A 22502-nucleotide genomic window follows, 5' to 3' on the forward strand; every position below is an offset into this window, starting at 1 on the left:
GTAATCTAGCAAAAGCGACTTTACCCCAAGTGTTGTTACAACCAAGTCACACGGTTCCGAGTCACAAGTCAGTCTCACTTTCACATTTTGACCCGAGTCCTTTTCAATTCACCACCGAGTAAAGTCGAGTCCAAGTCACAGAGTAGAGTGTCGATTCCGAGTTATATATTGTTTCGACTGAGTCCCACTCCAAGTAATTGTGTTGACTGTTAAGTTCCAAGTTAATGTCATGTGAAAACCACTTTTTACAACTCTGTTCGGCGATATCGAATACTTCGCATTCATAATATACAAATTTTCCTCACATTCAACAGTTTCTGGTAGCATTTACAAGTACCAGTACCCAGTAGGCCTACTGATCAGTGAAATAATAATAGTGTGATAACTTAATTATTCTTCGAAATTACAATGAAACGGCTGTGTTGGTTGACCCAGTCTCGAGCCAGAGTGGAATTGGTGGCAAACGTCACACGCAACTTTTCATTTAATTCTTCAATTATTCTACGGAAGAAACCCTTCCGTCACGCGCAACTTGTTGACGAAAACAACCACTGTTTCCAGTCTGGGTCTCGAGTCATATATGACTTGGTCAGAGTCATGCGCAATGACTCTATAGTACACGTCAAGTCAATACACAAATCGAGTCGAGTTGAGTCTTGAGTCATTTTTCAATTCAAAGAAAATGACTCGAGTCAAGTCGAGATGAGTCATTACTTGAATCATTACAAGTACAACCCCGCTTTACCCCACACTTGAATCTGTGGATTGCCAGTAAATCCGGCCCTCGGTAAATTCGGCCAGTGAATTCGGCCCTCCGTCAGTTCGGTCTTCGGTAAATTCGGCCTTCGGTAAATTCAGCCCCCGGTAAATTCGGCCAGGGTCAGGGTAACAATAACAGTTACAATAACATTACCTAACCTTAACCCTAACCTAACCCTAACCTAATCCTAACCCAACCCTAATCCTAACGTAACCCTAATCACAACCCTAACCTAACCCTAATCCTGACCTAACCCTAATCATAACCCTAACCTAATCCTAACTCTAAGCTAACCCTAATCCTAACCCTAATCATAACCCTAAGCTCCTAATCACTTGATAATAATATAATTATGTAATATAATTCACATTAATAGTTGGTAATACAATTTTACACAAAATTCTCCGAGGGCCGAATTTACCGATTGAATTCGGTGGTCAGTAAATTCGGCCCCGTAAATATCCGCGTTATCTCCCGTGACTGTACGATATACGCATACCCTGACCTTCAAATCACTCGATAATAAAATAATTATGTAATTCATTCACATTAATAGGGCCCTGTGGATATGAAGCTGTATCAGATGTATCAGCAGTATCAGCTGTATCGCCCTGTGGATATAAAGCTGTATCAGCTGTATCACCCTGTGGATATAAAGCTGTATCACTCTGTGGATATAAAGCTGTATCAGGTGTATCACAGCTGTATCGCAGCTGTATCACTCATATATCAGCTGTAGCATGAATTACCGAAAATTTTCGCGCTAAACAGCGTATAGCATGAGGGGGGTCGGTTTATCGCCCTATAGGGGGCCCAAGACCAACGTTGTTTTGGGGGGGGCTGACGAAGTGCCGTTACGGCCCTGGCTATAACGCGTCCTGATATTGCTAATAAACCAATGATGATGATCTTGTTTACGTCTGACATTGCGTGTTTGTATAATCACTGTAGGGGACGATACCATTGTGTTCCAATACCTGACTATATCGCATCAAAGACGTAGTCTTGGTGAGATACTTTTTATGCAGAGAGAAACCTGGATGATGAAGCTGATAATTAAGTGATACAGCTCATACCTGAGTGACATGGTTGATACCTGAGTGATAGCCTACTAGACCATTTCGCGCATCTCAGACATAGTATAGACGTGATACTTATTGCAGAGTGATACCTGGGTGAATGTCGGTACGGTTTGTCTTATATAACATGGGATCAGCGATGATTCTCAAAGTCGAAGTAATTAAAAAATAATAATAAAAAAATCGGAATTTTTTGAACACAAGACACCGATTCCATACAGAAGAGTGATACAGCTGATAGAGCTGTGTGTGATACAGCGGATGCAGCTGATACAGCGTTGGTGGTACAGCTGATACAGCTTTATATCCACAGGGTGATACAGCTGATACAGCTTTATATCCACAGGGTGATACAGCTGATACTGCTGATACAGCTGATACAGCTTTATATCCAGAGGGCCCATTAATAGTTGGTAATACATTTTTATATAAAATTCTCCGGAGGACGAATTTACCGAGTAAATTCGGCCATCCGTGAATTCAGCCCCGTAAATATCAGCGCTACCTCCCACGATTATGCGATCTACGCATACCCTGACATCCATATCACATAATAATAGTATAATTATGTAATTAATTTATGTTAACGGTTGGAAATACATTTTAATACAATATTCTCGGAGGGCCGAATTTACCGAGGTCATGGGCCGAATTCACTGGCCGAATTTACCGAGGGCCGAATTTACTGGCAACCGAATCTGTGACGATGTTAACACACTTTGCATTTGCACTTCCATCGTTCAGTTATTTCATTACATACCAAACTTGGAACGTCTTCTGAAATTACGATGAAAACAGAATTTTTAAAACTGCTTTATTCCAATGCCAACTGCCGGCGAATCCACGGCTCTAAAATTTTAATCCTAATATATGAGTGCCGCTCTCATATCCCACTATAGAGGATGTACATCCCAAAGAATGTAGAAGGACAAGAAGTGTGAGGTCATTGTCGCGTCACGCCACTGTTACGCAGCGGCATCCATTTTGGTCTCAAAAGACCACAAAAACAGCCTGAACCTATATGCGTGCGGCTGTAGTTTTCAGTCATATTGGCAGTGATATTTATGGGATTACGCTCGCGACTGGGATATTGGACATAGAAACCAAGGTGAATTTATGTGTTTTCGTTGTCTGCTGGTCGTTTTTGTTTCAGATCACCCCGGACTACCTCAGCAAAATGCCTTTCTGGGCTGCACCTAATTGTAGGCCTACAATGGCGATGCTGCATAACGTTTTCCATTGGATGAAGAGAGGATGCGGGGATGCAAAATGAACTACAGGCGAGATCAATGGACGACTTTGCGAAGTTTGTTGCAATTGAAATTTTAATTCAATAGCTTTTGGCCAACGCAAGTTAACTCAAGAAACACCTTGAAGCCAATCAATTTGAAAGAAAGCGTATTGACGGTTGCGCAAAATTCAAGTCGATCGAAATCCCGACATTATTCGATGTACCGCATCCCCGTCAGAGATACGTACTTGGCGGTATCTCAAAAGATCAATGTCAACTGAAGGTACCAAATGACGTTGCATAAGTAGACGAAAATTCTCCAGTCCTATAAAAATCACATTTCTACAGAAATGGATTACAATGATGGCATGTATAACTGTATAGTGTATATGCTTGGTGAAACACAAATCAACGGCAAATCCTGGTAGGCGCACAACCCTACATTGCTTCTTCATGATTTGGCGAATTAATCCTTTTACTTAGAATCTCAACCAAAAGGCTTCTTGTGAGAATTGTATCCTGTTGAAGCAGGAGATAGAGCTAGTAAGATTCAATTCAATATTGCCGATAGGAACTTTCCGTATAGATACTGTAACAACATAGACCACCCACTACGATATAAAGTCACCCATCTTACAATTTGCAGCTATACAAGGCCGGTGTCGGGAGAAAGATGAAGAAATTGCGCGTTATTATTATTATTATCAAAAGTTACCCCTATCACCTGTTCAGGTCTTGTGTGCCACAGAATACAGTGCAAACAAATTCAGGGAGAAAGATGAAGAAATTGCGCCGTTGAAATCGCTGGTAATGCGAAATCCTGAGATTAATTGTAGCATTTTGTCGATACAAATACACAATGAGAACCATACGAGATACCCAAATGTGATTAATAGCGGAATTGCACAATCTATGATCGTTTTGGTAGTTGCATGTAAGCTCGGATAACACGGAACAGATGGAGGAGGATAGGAAGGTTTCTTAACTTGGATCAGATTCAGCCTTTGAAGAGAGAAGGGCAGGCCTCTGGATGCAGATGTGCCGGTGATACAATTATGTCAGCACTGAAAATCAGGTTTTCATCTGGAAAGCATGGGAAGTTTTTGAGCTCTGAAGGTGTTTCTATATCGAATGTAAACATTCGATAGAGTAGATATCTGAGTAAATCCTCTGATACCACGAACATTTTTATGAATTAATTAATATGTTCTCGGGTTAAAGGCTCGTTCCAGTTTCTTAGTAATGATCAATTGGAGTATAAATTAATCACTCATAGTCGAACTTTATAAATAACGGGTGAAATTATCCAAAAATTATATTTTAATAGAACCGGCGAGCGCGTCGCTTCCCATGACATGCCGCCCTCTTTATTGTCTCTTTTTTTTTCTATACTATCTTCTTTACTTTCATTCAGTGTGCATGCCTCCTCTTTAGATCGCCTAGGCCAAGGTGGGTGTCAGATTCCATAGACTACTCCTTGTCGCTTCGACATCTTCCTGTCTTTTCATTGTATCGCATTTTTGTGGTGTATTGAACTGATAAAATTGCTAATAAACCAATGATGATGATGATGATGCGTCTGTAGGCAAACCTAAGGCAGATCGCTGCAGCTTTTGAGACCAAAATGGCGAACGCCGTACGTAACAATGAAATGACGACACAATGACCTCGCACTTCTTGTCCTTCTACATTCTTTGGTACATCCTACATCCTCTATAATCCCACAGCTACGTCGAGCGCGTCATGCTGCGAGCTGACGTCCTGATGATTGATGAAATATGATCCATTTACAAACCCGATGATGTTATGGCGGTAACCAAAGCGTGACCATTTTCTGACAATAATCAATATTACATAATCTTGAGATTATATTTTCTTCTGACAAAAAACACACACAATGGCATGTAAAATACTTGTATTGCTGTTGTGATAAAATGTCTACACAGGATATATAATTCTAGAACTACACCTTCACACTTCAACTGCTATCAAAAATCGGAAACGCCTTGAGAGAGAGAGAGAGAGAGAGAGTCTTTATTTTCATCAAACCAAAATACATAACACACGGCAGTGGTGGTGGTACAGAAAATATGCATGCACAGTATTCGGTATTAGATAGGAATGATCGATAAGACCGTGAGGGTCATCTAGTCTGATCACACCAGCATCAAACAGGTACACTTGACTCTAAACAGTCTGGCTGTGAAAAATGTCGTTTGATACGATTCAAACATAAATTCAGATGGAAAAGATAAAAAGACGGTCGTCTAGAATACATTATATCTGTATCAATGATATTATTTAACTAATAGAACAACTACATAAGATTCTACCAGATTCCCCTAGAGAGGGGGTCCCGGGTGGGACTGCAGTTAATTACGGAATTCGCAGTCGGCGTCAGACGCGGGTAGATGTTGATTGCGCTGCGCTGTGCTTAAAAGAGAAATGCTGAATGTATTTACTGCCTACTTTCGGTCCACTGGCACCCATCGTTCGCTTGGAACCTATCTGCGACTGACCGCCATAACCTGCTGGAACGAGTCACGCCCACTGCCCATTCCCTGCATTTTGAATTCTGAAAGGGAGTTTCCCCGGGGATATTGTCGGTATCGATTCGTGCATAGTGAGAGTAGGTTAGTTATCTATAGTGAGAGCTTCAATGTGTGGGTATGAGTAATTGAGTATACATTGGTCGGTAAGGGAAGAGATAGAATTCAACATGATATAGCATAGCCTGATTACAATTTTAATGTTACCAGAAACCAAGAATGGGACCCATCAAAGTAATGTTTCTGCAATTAATGTCACAGTTTGGCCAATATTCAATGCACGGACACGGACCATATAGTCATAGTCATATTCCCCCATCACCACCGATTAACACTGCTTACGGACTTACGGTACCATTGAAATTGACCCTCAACTGATGCACAGTGGGCACTCTAGTTAGGGTTATGCAGTGTATACCAGTATATTGGTATCTCTGGTTTGCCCAGCCCCATAACCCTTACCCTATGTTGTGATAATGTGACTTGTAGTGCATTCGAAATCGCAAAATCCATTGTCTCCTTGACTGGCACAAATTGGGTAGTAGAGTAGGGCTGTTCAAAAATAACTTTTTTATCCGGATTCCAGCCATTCACTTATTAAATTGTCAAGTTACCATAAAAAACGCTTCACACCAAATTTGATTCAATTCTAACAAGTATATATAAGCCTCCGCAGTTCCAATTAAAATTTTTCAATTATGGAAAATAAAAATATTTTCAAATTTTTCTGCCAACCCCATAAAATTGTCGAGCTGTCTTCTTAGACGATGTAAAACAAATTTGGCACAATTCCGACCAGTAAGCGGAGTTATGTAAGTTTTTCGTTGATAATTCTAGGATTATCCACTGATCAAGGATAATCCAAGGATTATCATCGATCCAAGCTGTCAATAGTAAAGGTAATAGTAGTTTTGCCAAAAAAAATGTTTCAGAAGTATAGAAGTGGAAGTGAGAGAGACAGTTTTATTGAGCAAAAAATTACATTCAAAAACAAAATACATGTTGCAGCGATACGGTTCCTTAGGGACCATCTAAATACTATGGTAAGAATATAAATTATCATTACCGTGATGAAATATATTAAGAAAAAATTTGAGCAAGTATCGGAAGTAATTTGATATTTAGTAGGTATTTTATAAATGATTTTTCGTTTCTTGAGGCTTTCGCGGGCCGCTCGATATGGTGTTGATCGCCATAGTTTGCCCACCCCTGGACTGGGTATTTGGCAATATCGTGGCCTGCTGCTACTGCTCATGGATTCAGTATTGTTCAGAATTTCTTTACGAGTGATTGGCGATGGCTTTTATTAGGGCTCGTGGGAAATTGCGTATAATGAAATCCAACATCTGTAATATACCTCCACATATGCTGTACTGCCTTACTTCATAACTATTATGCTGATAAAGTCTGGATTGATGTCATTCTGACACGCATTGTTACTCAATCTCATGACTGTTTCACAGAGGGGGTTAGTCATAAAGGACTTCTCATTTTTTCAAGTACTCAAGTAGGCTATGTTTTGCTTACTTAACCACCTACTTCAGGGGCGGGCAACTTCTCCAGTCGGCGGGCCGGATATATGAGAATTAAGCACTTTGCGGGCCGGATTGTTGAATCGACACATTATTCGTTGATTTATCCACATATGCATGGTGTAAATTGTGTTTAATGAATGTATGTTAACGATAGCAATGTCACGTCAAAGCCATTTCTCGCCCATAATGACGAAGACAATGTGGATTCGAGAACATCATTGTCATAAAGGCGTCGCGATGTCTGCTTCTCTCTGATCAATCAACACACTGTACCATAGCCCGGTACCCCAAATGTACCAAGATATCAATTCATTAGGGCTGAGTAGATGACGAGATAGCGCCGTTCAACTGTGTGGCCTATTTTATCTCGATATTCAATCCATGCGTACCGCGGCTTCTACAACATTTGAAATGTGGACCGCGACCCGTTTTGAGTTGGCGACCCCTGGCATAAGCGGTGCCGTAAGAAAGCCTAGAAGTGTGCCGTGCTACAAGTCGGCGGCTACGGAATCAAAAGTAAGAAATATCGGCCTGGTGTAAATGACCGTTGTAGTCGACAAACGCCATGATTACCACAAACGATATTTGGGTTGAGTACATCGTAAATGCCGGTAATGCATGTCTTCCCGCTTCAACGAACTTACGCGTAAGCTCCACTCTCGCACGCTGGGCAGTACGCATGCATGTATATAATAACATACAGTCACTAAAATTTGACGTAGTAATCAAGTAGCGGGGAATCTCGGCAGACTGAGCCGCGGGCCACATTATCATATAATACGGAAAACTGTCCGCGGGCCGGACAAAATCACTTTTATGTTGCCCGCCCCTGACCTACTTCAATGTTCATATTTTGCATACTTCCACTTCTACAGTTCTACTTCAAGTCAAAACCAAATAAGGTGTTATTTGTACTTAAGAATCTGCTAATTTACTCCTAATAGAAAGAAAGTCTTATAGGGCCTTCCGACTGGGGCCTGGGGGTGGTCACCGGAACACTGCTCGGCTGTTTCAAGAATGAAGGTTCATACTGGACTCCCTTCCTGACACATGCCTACTCTTCTACTTGGGCTTGGGACCAGCAATGGATTTGATCACAAGCAACTGGATTCTTTGGATGCAGAGGTGTAACTACTGGGCTATGGTAACTATCATTTAATGACGTGTGGACCTATAGAGCCGTTAAAATGAATGTGAAGTACCGTACTCAAGTATGATCTGTGATCAAATTCACAGTGAATGTCGCTATAAACAATATGTCTTGGTGACCCCTGTGAGCTCTATTCAAAGACAGTTATATCTACACTACACTATACGTCAGGGGTCAGTCGGGTCACCAACGCCCACAAGAACCAAATGATTCGCCCGCGGTCGCAGTAGTAAATATTCAAATGAGAGATTTTAAAGTCAAAACGGAGAGGGCTTTCATATAAACAGCAGTTGAATATAGGTCAGTCGACTGTAAGGAACATAGGAACGCAGTTTTCGATCGAGGGTTGCTCGACTTCGCCCACGCGGAGGCTCAACGGTAATCTAATTATTATTCCCGAGTCTTGGCACAGAGATTGACGCGCAGTGCGGCAACGCAATTGAGCCCGGAGCTGGTGTGAGTCCCGGAGAGTGAGAGTTTTCTGTTCTTGGTAAAGGGATGAAACCCTGCCCAGTGCTCTGAATGTCTAAGTGAAGAAATCCAACTGAGCACGGATAAACACTGGAAGTAACTGCATGGTGGCCCGTCGCAATAATCGGTACCCAAGAAGTAGCTCTTGCTTTCGAAAGGTTGGTGAACCCTGCTGTACGCCAATACCTGAGAGAATATAACATTGTAAAACGTAAACGGTAAATATGGAATAATGAATAGTATAGTATCATTAGTTTAAAGGCTAAAAGTACATTGCAATACGAAATGCAGGTGTCTACTTTATTGATGCTATAGACCAGTGCTTTTCAACCTTTTTGAGCCCCATTCGCACTATTTTTTGTAGAATAAATGCCATTCGCACAAACTAATCAGAAATTGTGATACAAAAAGAAGATGAAGATACTTCACAACGTTTTGTTCGGATGTGCAACAAATTGGCTACTATGCAGCTTAAGCTATCAAGTGTTTAGAAAGGCAGCTTTTTGCTTGTTTTGATTTCAACTATTTCACTAAAACCATTCTCGGCCAAACAAGTTGTTGTACAAGAACCTCTACTAGTGCTTGGATGGCCAAGTCTTGAAATCTGTTCTGCACTCCTATCCAAAATACAGCGTATTTTTAGCGAGTGAAAATGCTGGCAGAAATCGTTTTTGAGAGCGGAGGTTCCGTAGGCTCCAGTTTGTCAAAAGGGTGAAAAACCCACGTTTGTGTTGAGGCTTTTGTCATAGGCTATGTCATGTTTAGGCGGGGGAGATAGTGTAGTGGTTACGATAAGCGCCCACCAAGCAGACGAACCGGGTTCGATTCCCGTCGGAGGTTTATCTGGGCTCCTCTTCCCCCGCTGTTGCCGTTCTTACGGCGACAAAAATAAACAGTCAAAAAACCCGACGAAAGAAAAGCACTCACAAGGAATGGAAAGAACTAGTGAATAGGTCCCGGCTTCAAAGAATATCACCATCTAAAAGAACTGTGACATCGGGCACTCTAGGCCGAGGTGGATGTTAGAGTATAGGATCGCTACTGATGCGTGTCGTTCGACATCCTCCTATCTGCTCATGACACCGCATTGTGTCTTATCGCATTGTACATTGTGTGTGACTTGTTTAGATAAAAATAATAACCCAACAATGTTATGTCCTAGTTCTCATTAGATCTCGCTACCTTATGGTACGTTGCTACAACTTCTGTCTCGTGAGTACCACCAAAATCTGAATTTTTGTGGCATCTCACGACCCGAGCTTCAAACACGAAAAGTAGTTCATTTTTAATATTACAGTTGTATGCTACGATTTCACGGATATGTATGACATATAAAAGGCGCTCACCACCACTCTACCCAACACAGCTCTACAAAACGTGTCTGACGCACGCAATTTCAAATTAGGGCAAATTAAATTCCTCTGCGTGTCGCAGTTGTACTACTGTCTCTTCAGAATTCAGATTGCAAGAAAGGAATTATTCCGTGCCAACAACGGAGCATATCCATATCGAAAGATTTGGCCATCCAGCATCGGTTATGTGTAGACTAGTGATTCCCAACGTGGGCGATATCGCCCTCCAAGGGGGCGATTTGTCGGTCCAGGGGGGCCAAAATAACCGAGGGAGCGATGGCACGTTTAAATGGCTATATTGGCGTCGCGCTGCAGGCCATTTCATGATCACATATTTCTTTCTTATTGGATACCCTTCCTTCAAGAAATAATACGCTTGAGGCATAGAAATGGGCATCTCGGCGTCAGCCATTATCACTCCATGATGCACCAAAACATATGAAGTTTCCGGCCATGTAACATGCGACTCCGAGAAGTGTGCCAGAACGTGAAAATCTTGGCGGAAAAGGACTGCCTTTATGCTGACTCACTTCGATATATATACGATATACATATATATTTAATTGACCAGAGGAAGTTAAATGGCTGGCGCCAAATGTTCCAGTCCTGTCCAATCAGAACCCCACAAAAAATGCCATCTCGCAGCGAAAAATTAATTGCCAGCGCAGAAATACCAATTTGAAATAGCGTGCGTATTTTAGTTTGGTGCGTAGGGCGATTTGAATATCCTTTTACATAGCAGACAGGCCATGAAATGTCATTATGTAACGAAGTCATTATACCCACGGGTGCACCCGAATATGTTCAATTATTATTTACGGGCCCCATTTCCCAAGACACCTCACTCAGCTTTACCGGTAAATCTGATAACATGAGCAGAGAGTGAATAAAAAATTGACAGCTATATTTGAACAATTCTTAATCATGGATAGTAGAAATTTTTCGCGCTTTCCGCGAATTCAACCCACCAACTAAAGAGTCCAGCAGTAAAGAGGTATCAGGGGAGTTGGGTCTGAGGGCTGCAGAAGTTTGCTTTATCGCCCCTATGGAGGGGTCAAGACCAACGTATTGGGGGGGAGGGGCTGACGAAGTGCTATTACGGTCCTTTCGGAATCGAGTCGGATGAATCACCTTTTTTTAGTCAACTCACCAAAATTTAGCTGGAAAAGTGTAATTTCGAGGTCGAGCCGAAAACCTGACCTTTTTTCTTAGTCAACTCACCGGTGATTTCAGTCTGTATGCCCGTTTTTGTGTTCCCAATATTTGGGGGCGATGATCGGTGTGCAGTTTTAGAAGCGGGCGATGAGTCTAAAAAGGTTGGGAACCACTGCTGTAGACCAAGGTTTTGTCGCCGCTTATGTTTTTGGCATCGCACCGCATTTTAACAGTGGTTTGTTGGCAAAAACTTTACGTCTTCATGTGCCCCGACGCAGTAGGGGTTCGCCTCGAAATGAATGAGTCTCATAGGCATGAACTCGCTCGTTGCTTACTCCTACACTAGTTCATCCCAACGGTATTCGACCACGTTTTCCGGAAAAACCAGTCAGACGAATCTTATCGTGAATTCTCATGATTAAAGCCTTGTTTCTGCGTGTCTTGCTTATTGGCTACAGTACCAAACACAGTGACTTGAATATGTAAAAACTGTCGCAGGATTTTTTGCAATAAGTTCTACAAATATTACACACATATTAACAGATATAGCTCTGACACCGTGTCGACCCAAAATTACACCCTTTGCGGTTTCTACTTTAATAGCCTTGGAGGGGTAAAAATTTGTGTTATGGTAACTTGCAAATGTGAGTCTGTAATGATGTTATTTACTACAATCCTCGTCCCTCACGCTAATTGAACAGTTATTACGAAAATATGATGATTGTCTAGCGAATGAAAATTTGACGTCATTTTTGCAGCGTGTCGCAGGCTCAGAGGGGCTGATATACGTAATAACACGGTTACATGGTAATAATAGTGCGAATATATAAATTCAATACGGCCTGTGAGAGCTACGATTAGTAGTTCGTCGTAAGTTGAACAATTTTTTTATGATTGCGTCGCCACTGCAAAAGTTACGCTGACCTTAAATTTCCCATTAGCTTTATTTGAATTATTCCGCGTCCGAAAGATTAATTATCATTCACGATTTTCATTCGCACTGTTCGCACCACCTTCGTCATTCGCACTGCAGTTTTTTTCATTCGCACAAATGCGAACCTTCAAACAGGTTGAAAAGCACTGCTATAGACAATTTTACATTCATATAGATAAGGTGCTCTACCTGATAGATGGTGTATAAACTGAAATTCACTTCATTTCTAGCCAAACATTACTGGAGTTATCTAGCCTCACAATAAGAAAAAAAACACCGTTGTAATGTAACAATCTCAGTTACTATTTACATTACCTACTCTTGTCAATAAAATATTATGAAATAGCGATCAACTTGTGCTTCGGTTTACTAAGCAAACATTTGTGTATTGCGCCATTATATGAAATAGGAGTACGAACTCTCTTTAACGTTAAAAATTTGACAGATCAGCTTCATTTGTATTAATACCGTTGTGTGTCAGTATTGTTGAATTGTAGTATCTTGAAACTTATTGTAGATGCAATATGTCGACTGATCAAGTTATTAGCTTTGTTATGAAGACGATATTTATTGCCATATTTTTATTTGTAAGTATCATCATTCAGTTTTTGAACCTCTTGGCTACAGTACATTCAGAGCCGGCCAAAGTAGTCGTGGAAGGTTGATAAAATTTTGCTTGAGAGCTAGTGTATGCTGTTCTATTCCAAGGCATATCCGGCATACTATGTGTGAAAGATAAATGCTTTTAAAGTAGGCTATGTTATCATTGATCTGTATCAGTCTAATAACATTTTAATCATTTCAAAACGCCACAAGACTGTGATACAATGAAAAGTTAAGAAGGCATCGAAATGAATTGGAATAGTCTTTAAATTAGACACCCACCTTGGCCTAGGCGATGTGGAGAAGTCACATGCACACTGGATGGAATGAAATAAGGGATAACATAAAATGAATAGTGATGAAAATGAATCATGCATGTGATGTGTTATATCAGATCAATGTCAGTAGAAATTGATTTGGCAGTGGTGAGAGGTAATTTTCAACAAAGGTTTGTTGTATGAGTAAAGAGATATCCTAAGTGAGTGTCATCACTAAGAAATGGTTTGTAATTTTACACATATGAACAGGCTGGGCTTCATTTCAGCATCTGGCATGCGATTAATTCCGGCTCAACAAATTCAAATCATGAACTTTAGAATCACAGGTACTAGTATCAAGTATCTCTCACTAATATTACAGGTGGGCTTATCTTCCTTTGCCAATGGACGAAGGCACACGCTTGTGATGCGGGAAAGTAGGAAGATATGCAAAGAAAGGGGTATTTATAATGCCAATCGCCGCAGTCAGTGGTGGTGCTGTAATTGTGCCCCTGGGGAATTCCTATCTCAAAATTGTTCGTAAGTGAACTAATGCATTATTACCATATATTGTTTCATACCTTCGCAAATCGTATTAGCGCTTTCACTGTTCGTGAATTACAATTTTACAAAAACTTCTTCAACACGAATGCAAGTTAAGTGATGTGTAAAGGCACACACCCAGCCGAATAAATGGTGGAGGGGGTAGAGTTTTTCCGAATTTCCCAAGATACCATGAAATTGTTGAGGTTAAATACATGTGTGAATGCCAATAAAAAAAGATTAGATTAACTTCCTCGTGTTAATGAAATTATGAGGGTGATATGTATAAAACGGTGATAACTACAATCTCGCAGGCTAGGATAAGAACTCAAAGAAAAACGAAGATGAAATTTTGTTTGCACATAAAACACCAGAGAGTATAGTGAGATGTCACTCGCACGCATCACATTGCAACACAGCAGGAGATGTCAATCGCTCCATTTCGTGTACAAATGACCATACACCTCAGCTGTAGATCACAATTACCATTGTGCACTGTTGGTACTTGCTAAGTATCAACACTGATACGTGTCGCAAGTGAGATAAATCCACTGCAACGCGTCTGGTTTTATTACGACTGATTGAGCGCCTTCAGAGGAATATCTCATCATAGTGCCCCATGCTAGTGCTGTCCACTGTTGATTCTCTCTAATTCGCAAGACTGAGGTACTGGATTCAAGCCAAGTAGAAATCGACAACTGTACTTGCTTCCAGATCAAATCAGTTGACTAACAATTTCTAATGATCATATACTGAGGGTAATCGCACTATTTCCTTCAGATTTGGTGATCCAAAAAGCACAAAGTGTTCAAAATGTCCTTTCGACCGTACAAATCCAGACAATCAAACCTACACTATGAGACGAAACAGAAGAAAAAACTGTGCACGCTCGTTCAATGCGTCGATGTGTGCCAATGTGAGAAACGCTCATTGGGTAATGGGCTCCACGACTTTACCAAGTTCTTGCCAATGTAACGAAGGGTACTTTTCTCAACCACACCTGCTTATGATAGATGGATGCAATCTGTTGAGCCCTTGCGAAGAAGGTATGTGCAACAATACAGTCGGTGTTTGTAGAGTCAAGTGAATCAGTCACAACCACACTCCAACAGAATATTAGATATTCCAAGTGAAGTATAAAATTTCAAGATTTGTAAGGTATGAATAATGATCTGCTATGGTGGATTATAATTTGTAGTGTGAATATGTGAATGAGTGATGACAAATCATTTACCATATGTTTGTGTTCGTTGAATTATAATTTACTGAACTTTTTAACATCTGATACATTCTGATTACCGAAGATGATAGCTTCTTATCTATAGGTTAGACTACTGTGGCGGTGCTTGAGATAATGCCTGCCCCACATTCAATATACCATTCTCTAAATCGCTCTCAAAATTACAATCAAAATCTGATCTCAAACAAATGTAACCAAGCTAATCGATTGATTGCTGCCTCAGATACAGTGATATGACACATGAAATACAGGCTAAACCACAATTTAGACTGCCACTCAGATGCCGGTAATAATTAAGGTTAACACAGTTGGAATTTTTCCTCATGATAATGGCACTAGTAGCATTCTCACCTTGAGTATGGTAGACCTGCTTCAATGAAATTTTAAATGGAATTTCACATTTAGGTTATCAACCATACATTATTGGAAATCAAACTGAGAACACAAGATGCCGCAAGTGTCCAAGTGGAACATTTTCGAACACCTCTTCGCCCACAGATTTGTGTCAATCATTTTCAACGTGAGTCTGATAACCTATAATAGATATTTCATTGTCAAATCTTTTGTGTAGAAGATACAAGTATGAAAGCCAGGTATTCGTGTCTTGAACAGGCCTGACTTATTGAAGTCTAAATGGAAGTAATATGATCTAGCCATGGTGTATAAAATATTTTTAGAGTACTCATTCCTGCTCATAAATCATTTCAAGGACCAAAATATTCCGTTTACTTAGGATACGCCATCTATGTGAGTAATAACTTCACTTCACAACTAATACTAATAATTGTAAATTTCCAGATGCAAGCATGGAGAGGCATTCCCAGGCAATGCAACATCAGATGTACAGTGCGTTGAAGTTGTCATATGTGGTGAGGAAGGTGATTCATGTGCTATTCTGTTATGTTACTCCCAGATGTTGGTCCCCATAATAGGATGTCAAGAGATGAATGATTTTAGGCTATTCAAATCAAAATCTTGTTCAGGAATTGGTAATGATTTCGAGGACATTTTAAAACTACTGCAACTAGAAGTGAAAAATTAATGCCTGAGAAATATGTAAGTATTTTCAAGATTTAGAAGTAAAGTGAAAATGACACCATAAATTCTGGTACCGTGATGCACGGGCTATTTCACACAGTTCTTCTGACAATTTCACTCTAAAAGTCATTGTACCAACCAAGAACTACTTTCTATTTCTTTATATCTGAAGTGTGAAAAGTACGTAGGAAAAACTTTCTGTTGTAGTAGAAGTGTAGGGTGTCTAAAATAATGGCTCTTGATTAAGTAGGCACATATAATGGTATGGAAGTGCTCCAATGGAAGTAGGAGTGCTTCGTCCCTGACCAACTCAGTTTGACCAAAGAGATTTGATGTCGCATTTCCAGTGTTGACGAAATGAAAATTAGAAATGTCAGCAAAATCAATCGGTCTCGAAACCTGTGTCATCCAGATTGCCTCCATTTGCTGGGGGCCTGGAGAAGTGTCCAGTTCTTAGTAAAAATATAATCGATCAAATCAGAAGTTTCACTTGCAAATGAAAACATGAAGTGATATAATGGAAGTACGTTAGACTGCACTTAAATGTATACAAACAGTTCAAGTTACTCGTTACTGGGTAAGAAATGTCCCCTTGAAATCAAAGCCCTATCTCCGTGACACTTGGCCTGTAATTCTTATTCGTCTGGCTGCACATTGTCTGATATTGGTTTATATTTTTTCAGGTGCACATACATATTGGTGGACATTATTCTTGCTCCTACTCGTACCTATCTTGATAGCAGTTATTTTGGTTTACTTTCGTAAGCACTGTAAGTACATCTGATTTCATTGACTAGGGCTCCACATATTGATTCTAGTACTTGATGCCAAGTTGAGTACAGATATTTATGATCCTAGTCGAGCCGTTCGAGGCAATTTTTCCGATTAGGCCTACTAAATTTATTCGAGGATTGTGACTAAGAATTATTATCTAAAGGAGAAATATCATCTCGATGATTCCTTCACAACACATAATCCAAAAGTTGTGGAAAAGAGCGGGCGCGTAGCCAGCCGTAAACAGGGAGGGGTTTCACATAAACGAAGGGGTATGGATTTTGTCAAATTTACCAAGATAGAATCAATCTATTAGGATTCATAACATGCGTAAATGCTGCAATAGGCCTACATGAAACACGCAAGCTTCCTATTATTTAAAAACTCATGTTTGGTATATATGTAGTAAGATCCACTTTCACACGCTATGATAAGGTCACCAGTGAATCCGTTGGTGCTGTCAATTAGTCAGTCCCTGATCAATATGCAAGCGAAGGATTAATTACCGGTACGCAACTCTGGGGACAAGCTATTTTTGCACATCAAAAGTATGTTGTCAAATCTGCTCTGTAATTGCAGCGATTTCAGAACTTTCTCATCTTTTGATATTCGGAGCTTTGATGCACGTCGTCTGATCAATATGTTTCGGTCGTTGCGCCAATGAATCAAGCAAGCCCTTCGAAATGATTCAGTTTCACGCGGTTAGTCTTGAACCAGTATGAATATGATATAAAAATGGCTAATAAGCATACACCGATCGACATTGTTTCGAACTAAGCCATAGAGCAGCGCCGGCCAACCAGAAGATTTTGAGTGACCCGCGAGGTGATTTCCAAAATTAGTAATATTATCAAAAATGGATTGCACAGATTGTGAACTTGCAAGGCCAACCAAAAATTTGATTAGTCTGGCCACAACACATGAGATGTGACGACTAAAATCTCAGTTCCGACGCATTGGCAGATCCATGAGCCTGTCACATTTTGGTAGATCTTCGTACACTACAATAAAGCCGAATTATTTGGGATAGATTTATCATAAGTAAAAATAGTCTACACGCTTCGCGCAACATGTTGTCACTCGATTTCTTGCTTTTAATATTGTTACCCCTTTGTGAAAATGAAAGAACGCCTAATGCATCAGATTGAGTCTAACTATATTCGCGATTACGAGACAAAGTGTCGTTCAACATATGCGAGTATGCGACCTTGCGTTTGCGCTCGCAGAAAGACCGTTGACTATAAAACCTAGGCACAAAATGATTGAAGCATGTTGGTCGAAGCTTTCGATATCGATATGTCCAGGCGCCGGATAGTCCATTCCTTGCAAACTGAGCCCAGCAATATACAGCAGGCCCGCAATATCGTCAAGTGACAATATTATTGACCTATGAACTTCGAAAAATTGGCGCGGCTAGTGGCCCGCCCAATAGTTCGTCAATCAAATGTGGCCCTTTGCCTGAAAAGGTTGGCCACCTCTGCTATAGAGCATGTGAGGCATGTTGCAGACGATATATTTCAGGCAAACAATGATATCGTGCGAACCTGCCTTCCTGCAGACTCGATAGATCAATCCAGCAATTAAAGCAACCGCATTGGCCTTCTCCCCATTCACACTAATTGGCGGCGCACATCACTGTCCATACTAATTAATGAATTGCAACAGAATATAGGAGTTTGAAATGGATAGGGTCTTCAACCCCTGTCTAGGCAATGCGCCTGGCAAACATCCACACATATTCATAAATACGACATATCTTAGTGTCTTCTTTATGCTTTTCAAGTTTGCCTGATAATGTGGGACACTTCAAAAATTGAATCGGCTTGAAGTGTAATACTAAAATCAGATGATCCAGGTGATAACACAGCTATCGTACTTGATTTTTCCCAGCTGGGGTATGGTCCCAAAATAAAGCTGCTATTTTGAAAGTATATTATGTGACCGATGACCATGATACAGGGAGAGGGGTTGCATTGCCTAATTTCCAAGCTGTTTCCACTCTGAAAAGTATGCAAGTATGCTAAATTTGATGATTGGTTCATGAAAAGTATTGCTTCAAGAACAACAGCTGAAACGACTGACTAAGTCAGACACTAGCACCCCTTGAGTAAGTTAAGTAGTGATAGTAAATATCACCAACTTCTAGTCAGGAGTGATCAGAGTAACCAGTAATGGTTGTAGCTAAGTAATACTGAAATATAGGAAGCAGTGAGTAATCATGCATGGAAATGTGCAAAAGTAATCGCTGTCAGTTACAAAAAGTACCTTTAGAAAAGCGGCCTCTCACTCGAAGCAGTTGATTATAGTTAGCAACATTCGAAAGATGCATACTCGCAACAAACTCAAAATACCAATGACGCTACACATGGGTGTAATTTTGATGACTTCAAAAAGCAGAAGTACGGCATTATTGACGGGCTATGATTAGGATTTGTGAGAAAGACTAGAATGCGGTGGCATTTTGAAATTGAATTGAGTTCGGTCGCAAAAATTTACCTGATTCCTGGACACATGTACCGACTCGTGAATAATTTTGCTTCCCGTCTCGTGATGTAAAAGTGACTTTTTTGAAACCATGTCCTACCCATATAATTATTTACAACAGAACAGCATGGCATGGCAAACCATCACACTGTCTCTTTTCCAGTAAAAAATCGAAGATGTATCGAAAGCAAGGAATCGAATACATCACATTCCGGAACTGATTTGCCAATTGAGCAAGGGATGGATAGTTCAGCAAACTCAAGTTTGAATAACGATAATATTTAATTTTCTTTTAACCTATGTCCAATCCATACTGAAAGTTATAAAACTAGGCTATTTTCAATCTGACAGGGCATATCATTACCTCTTTACGTAAGTGATAAGTTAATGCCATCACCGTATGGTAAACAGGAAATCATGTAAATCAAAAATGCAGTTAGTACTACTGTGTCAATCGCTTATATGATCAGAAAAAACTGAGTATGTAATAGCTATATTGTGTTATTTCTTAGTCATCACTAGAGTTTGGCCTGAATTTTTCTCCATAGAAATATGGGTATCATCCATTTGTGATCAATAATTAGGACCTGTCCAATGAGGTCATCATTTGTTCTGTTGTTCCGTCAAAGAGGGTTTTAAGCACTCTCGGATTGATGGATGGGGACCATGGGAGGTCAGATCATGGTGAAAATGTTTGTCCACCGCAATAGACACCTGTTGAACGGGAAATACTAGTTTCTGAGTTGCCCGTAATTTGCCAATTCCATTGTTCGCGAATGAAGTTGTTGCTTGAATTGAATCCTTCAAGTGAAGAACAACTTATCCTTATTGCTCAACGTTTTAGTTTGCACTGGCCTTGTGATACGAGGGTGGGCGTCATACCATCACCTTTCTGAAAGGGGGTACTAGGCATTGTTTAATAGCAAAGCTATCATTTGTATCGCATGATACGGTCGAACCCTTATCCTGTTTAAGATAAATATCTCCCGCATGGGATGTAGCAACACAAACCAAGATCTCTGCACACTCCGAATATATTATTATTCCAGATTGAATAGTCCGTTAGACCGTATTTCTAGCTGCTTTTCAAAACTACTTACTTACTTCAGTAGTTTTCTGAGACATAGGCTGCTTTTAATTAAAGTAGTTTTCGTTTGCTTGGAAAAGTACTACTTCTACTTTTTGAGTTGCTTTCCTTACTACTTTGACCACATCTTTGTGTAAGTTGTTTTACATTTTCTGTTATAAAGGCCTATTATAATGTATTTGGTGAATGGTTATGAAGGCAACTCTGATTTCGGACCGTCTAGATCAGTCGTTCTCAACTTTTTTGTAGTCGCGGACCCGTTTTTTTTGCCGTCCGGAACCCCTTAAGTATTCGTTCAAATTTAGCTCAATTATTGTTCAAACTTGACATGTCTTATGTAAAATTTAACCGTAGGACAGTGATAAACAGCAACAGAATGACTTTTCTTATGAATAATATCATACATTATCTAGAAATTGAATTGATTTATATTATTTCGATGCGGATTTGGCAGGTGCATTTATCGAAATAAGTGTTCATGTCTTGAAAACCAGCGATTTCGATTTTATATGAACAAGTGCTGAAAATCCATTTCCACAAAGATAGGTGGTGTCTAATGTAATTTTAACACGCTTTTGCTGACATCATGAGGCACCAAAATTGAGAAACATATTTCGAATGAACGTTGAGCCTAGACATCACTATCTAGCAGCTCATCTTGAAGTTATTCTTAAATATTGGTTATGTCTATTCAGTGTTGGGATCAAGTCACTACCTTCGAGTCACGAGTCATTGGACATTTTGACTCGAGTCAAGTCAAGTCAATCGATATTCAAAGGTGACTCGAGTCAAGTCAAGTCACTCAATTTTTGGAGGTGACTCGCGTCAAGTCGAGTTAAGTCAAGTCACGAGTCAAGTCACAATTCAAGTCAAGTTGACTTTTCGACGTATGAGGCATGATTACGTCATTGCATTTTGCTAGCGGTCTGAAATACAGATTGAGTGGTCATTGACTCTAAACCAATAAACGAATATAGAGTTGAATATACTTGAAAGAAGACGCCGTATCGCTCACATATACGTAGAACTGCTAAACTGCGTAAGTAATTGCATAGCCTCAGTTTATAGTTATACCAGCCAAAATAGAGAAACGAATTGATAAGATGCAATACATTACCTTTGCAATTTGATATTATACAATTCGAGGCTGCGCTAATGGTTGATTACTATTTAAACCATATTCGAACTCAATTTCAATAAAACAAGAGGTTTGGTTAAGGTAAGAACAGAAATAGACATTTCGCTATTAAATTACTTTACTATACTAGTTTATGACATCATAAGCTATAAGCTTCGATCACTTCGTTTGCGGTCAATTTATTTGTGACAGAACAATGGAGGCTCAGTGAAAGGCGCGATCATTGAATGATTAATCGCTCTCACGGGTTACTCCAGCACTTCGTGAACAATTCAACCATATGCAAGATACAGTGAGTTTTATCGACACCGATTACCTGATGACTTGAAATTGACTCCTGAATTTTGCTCCAAGTCATGAGTCAATCCACATTTCGGATACGCCGAGTCAAGTCATTTTAGCAAAGTGACTCGAGTCAAGTCAAGTCATACGAAAAAGGTGACTCGAGTCAAGTCATGACTCGAGTCATCCCAACACTGTGTCTATTAGAGAAGAAAATGGAGCAAAAATGTCGATTCTAGCGACTGCTCATTAGTTTGCTAAGACTGACAACTTCTAAACATTTCGAAGTCACCCTGGTTGACGTTTTTACTCGAACTTTTTATTTTTTCACAAACCCCGACACTATATATCACTAGGGTTCTGTCAATTTAGTAATTGAAATGAGTTCATGCACAGCAGGATATTGCATTTCCGACGGCCATTTTTGTAATCTTAGTCGTGAAGTTTTACCAGGTATGAAGCAAATCTGTCTCGTGATTTACCTAATTGTATAAATACAGATTAAGCTATCATTCATTTTGCAAGTTTAGGGGTCTCACGTACCGCCTGAAAATGCTACTTGGACCCCCGGTTGAGAACCACTGGTCAAGATGGATATACTCGTTGCCAAAACCAAATTTGTATTGTTAATATGAAATCCAAATGTACATTTTTTATAGATTCTCAAAATGCTGAGGTAATCACATCCGAGGATGATTCAACCCACCAGCTATTGAATCGCACGCTTTCAAATGAATCCTATGAGCCAGAAGATTGATGCACAACGGATACATAATACACATTACTTATCTAGTGCTTTGTAGGCAATTCAATACTTAGTGGTCTGTTGGGAGCATCCAC

General features: G+C 40.1%; 1 protein-coding gene across 1 annotated transcript; it reads left to right on the forward strand.

The window, feature by feature from the left end:
- The first annotated feature begins 14556 nt into the window (after window positions 1-14556).
- Window positions 14557-15901, forward strand: LOC145436520 (tumor necrosis factor receptor superfamily member 1B-like). Its single transcript, XM_080313884.1, has 4 exons — window positions 14557-14665; window positions 15265-15379; window positions 15658-15737; window positions 15843-15901. Exons 1-4 carry the CDS (start codon window positions 14557-14559, stop codon window positions 15899-15901), a joined length of 363 nt encoding a protein of 120 aa, XP_080170010.1.
- The last annotated feature ends 6601 nt before the right edge of the window (window positions 15902-22502 follow it).

The sequence above is a fragment of the Botryllus schlosseri genome, chromosome 3, assembly GCF_051294905.1.
Source record: "Botryllus schlosseri isolate E-star chromosome 3, Bs_hap1, whole genome shotgun sequence".
In the NCBI taxonomy this organism is placed as follows: Eukaryota; Metazoa; Chordata; class Ascidiacea; order Stolidobranchia; family Styelidae; genus Botryllus; species Botryllus schlosseri.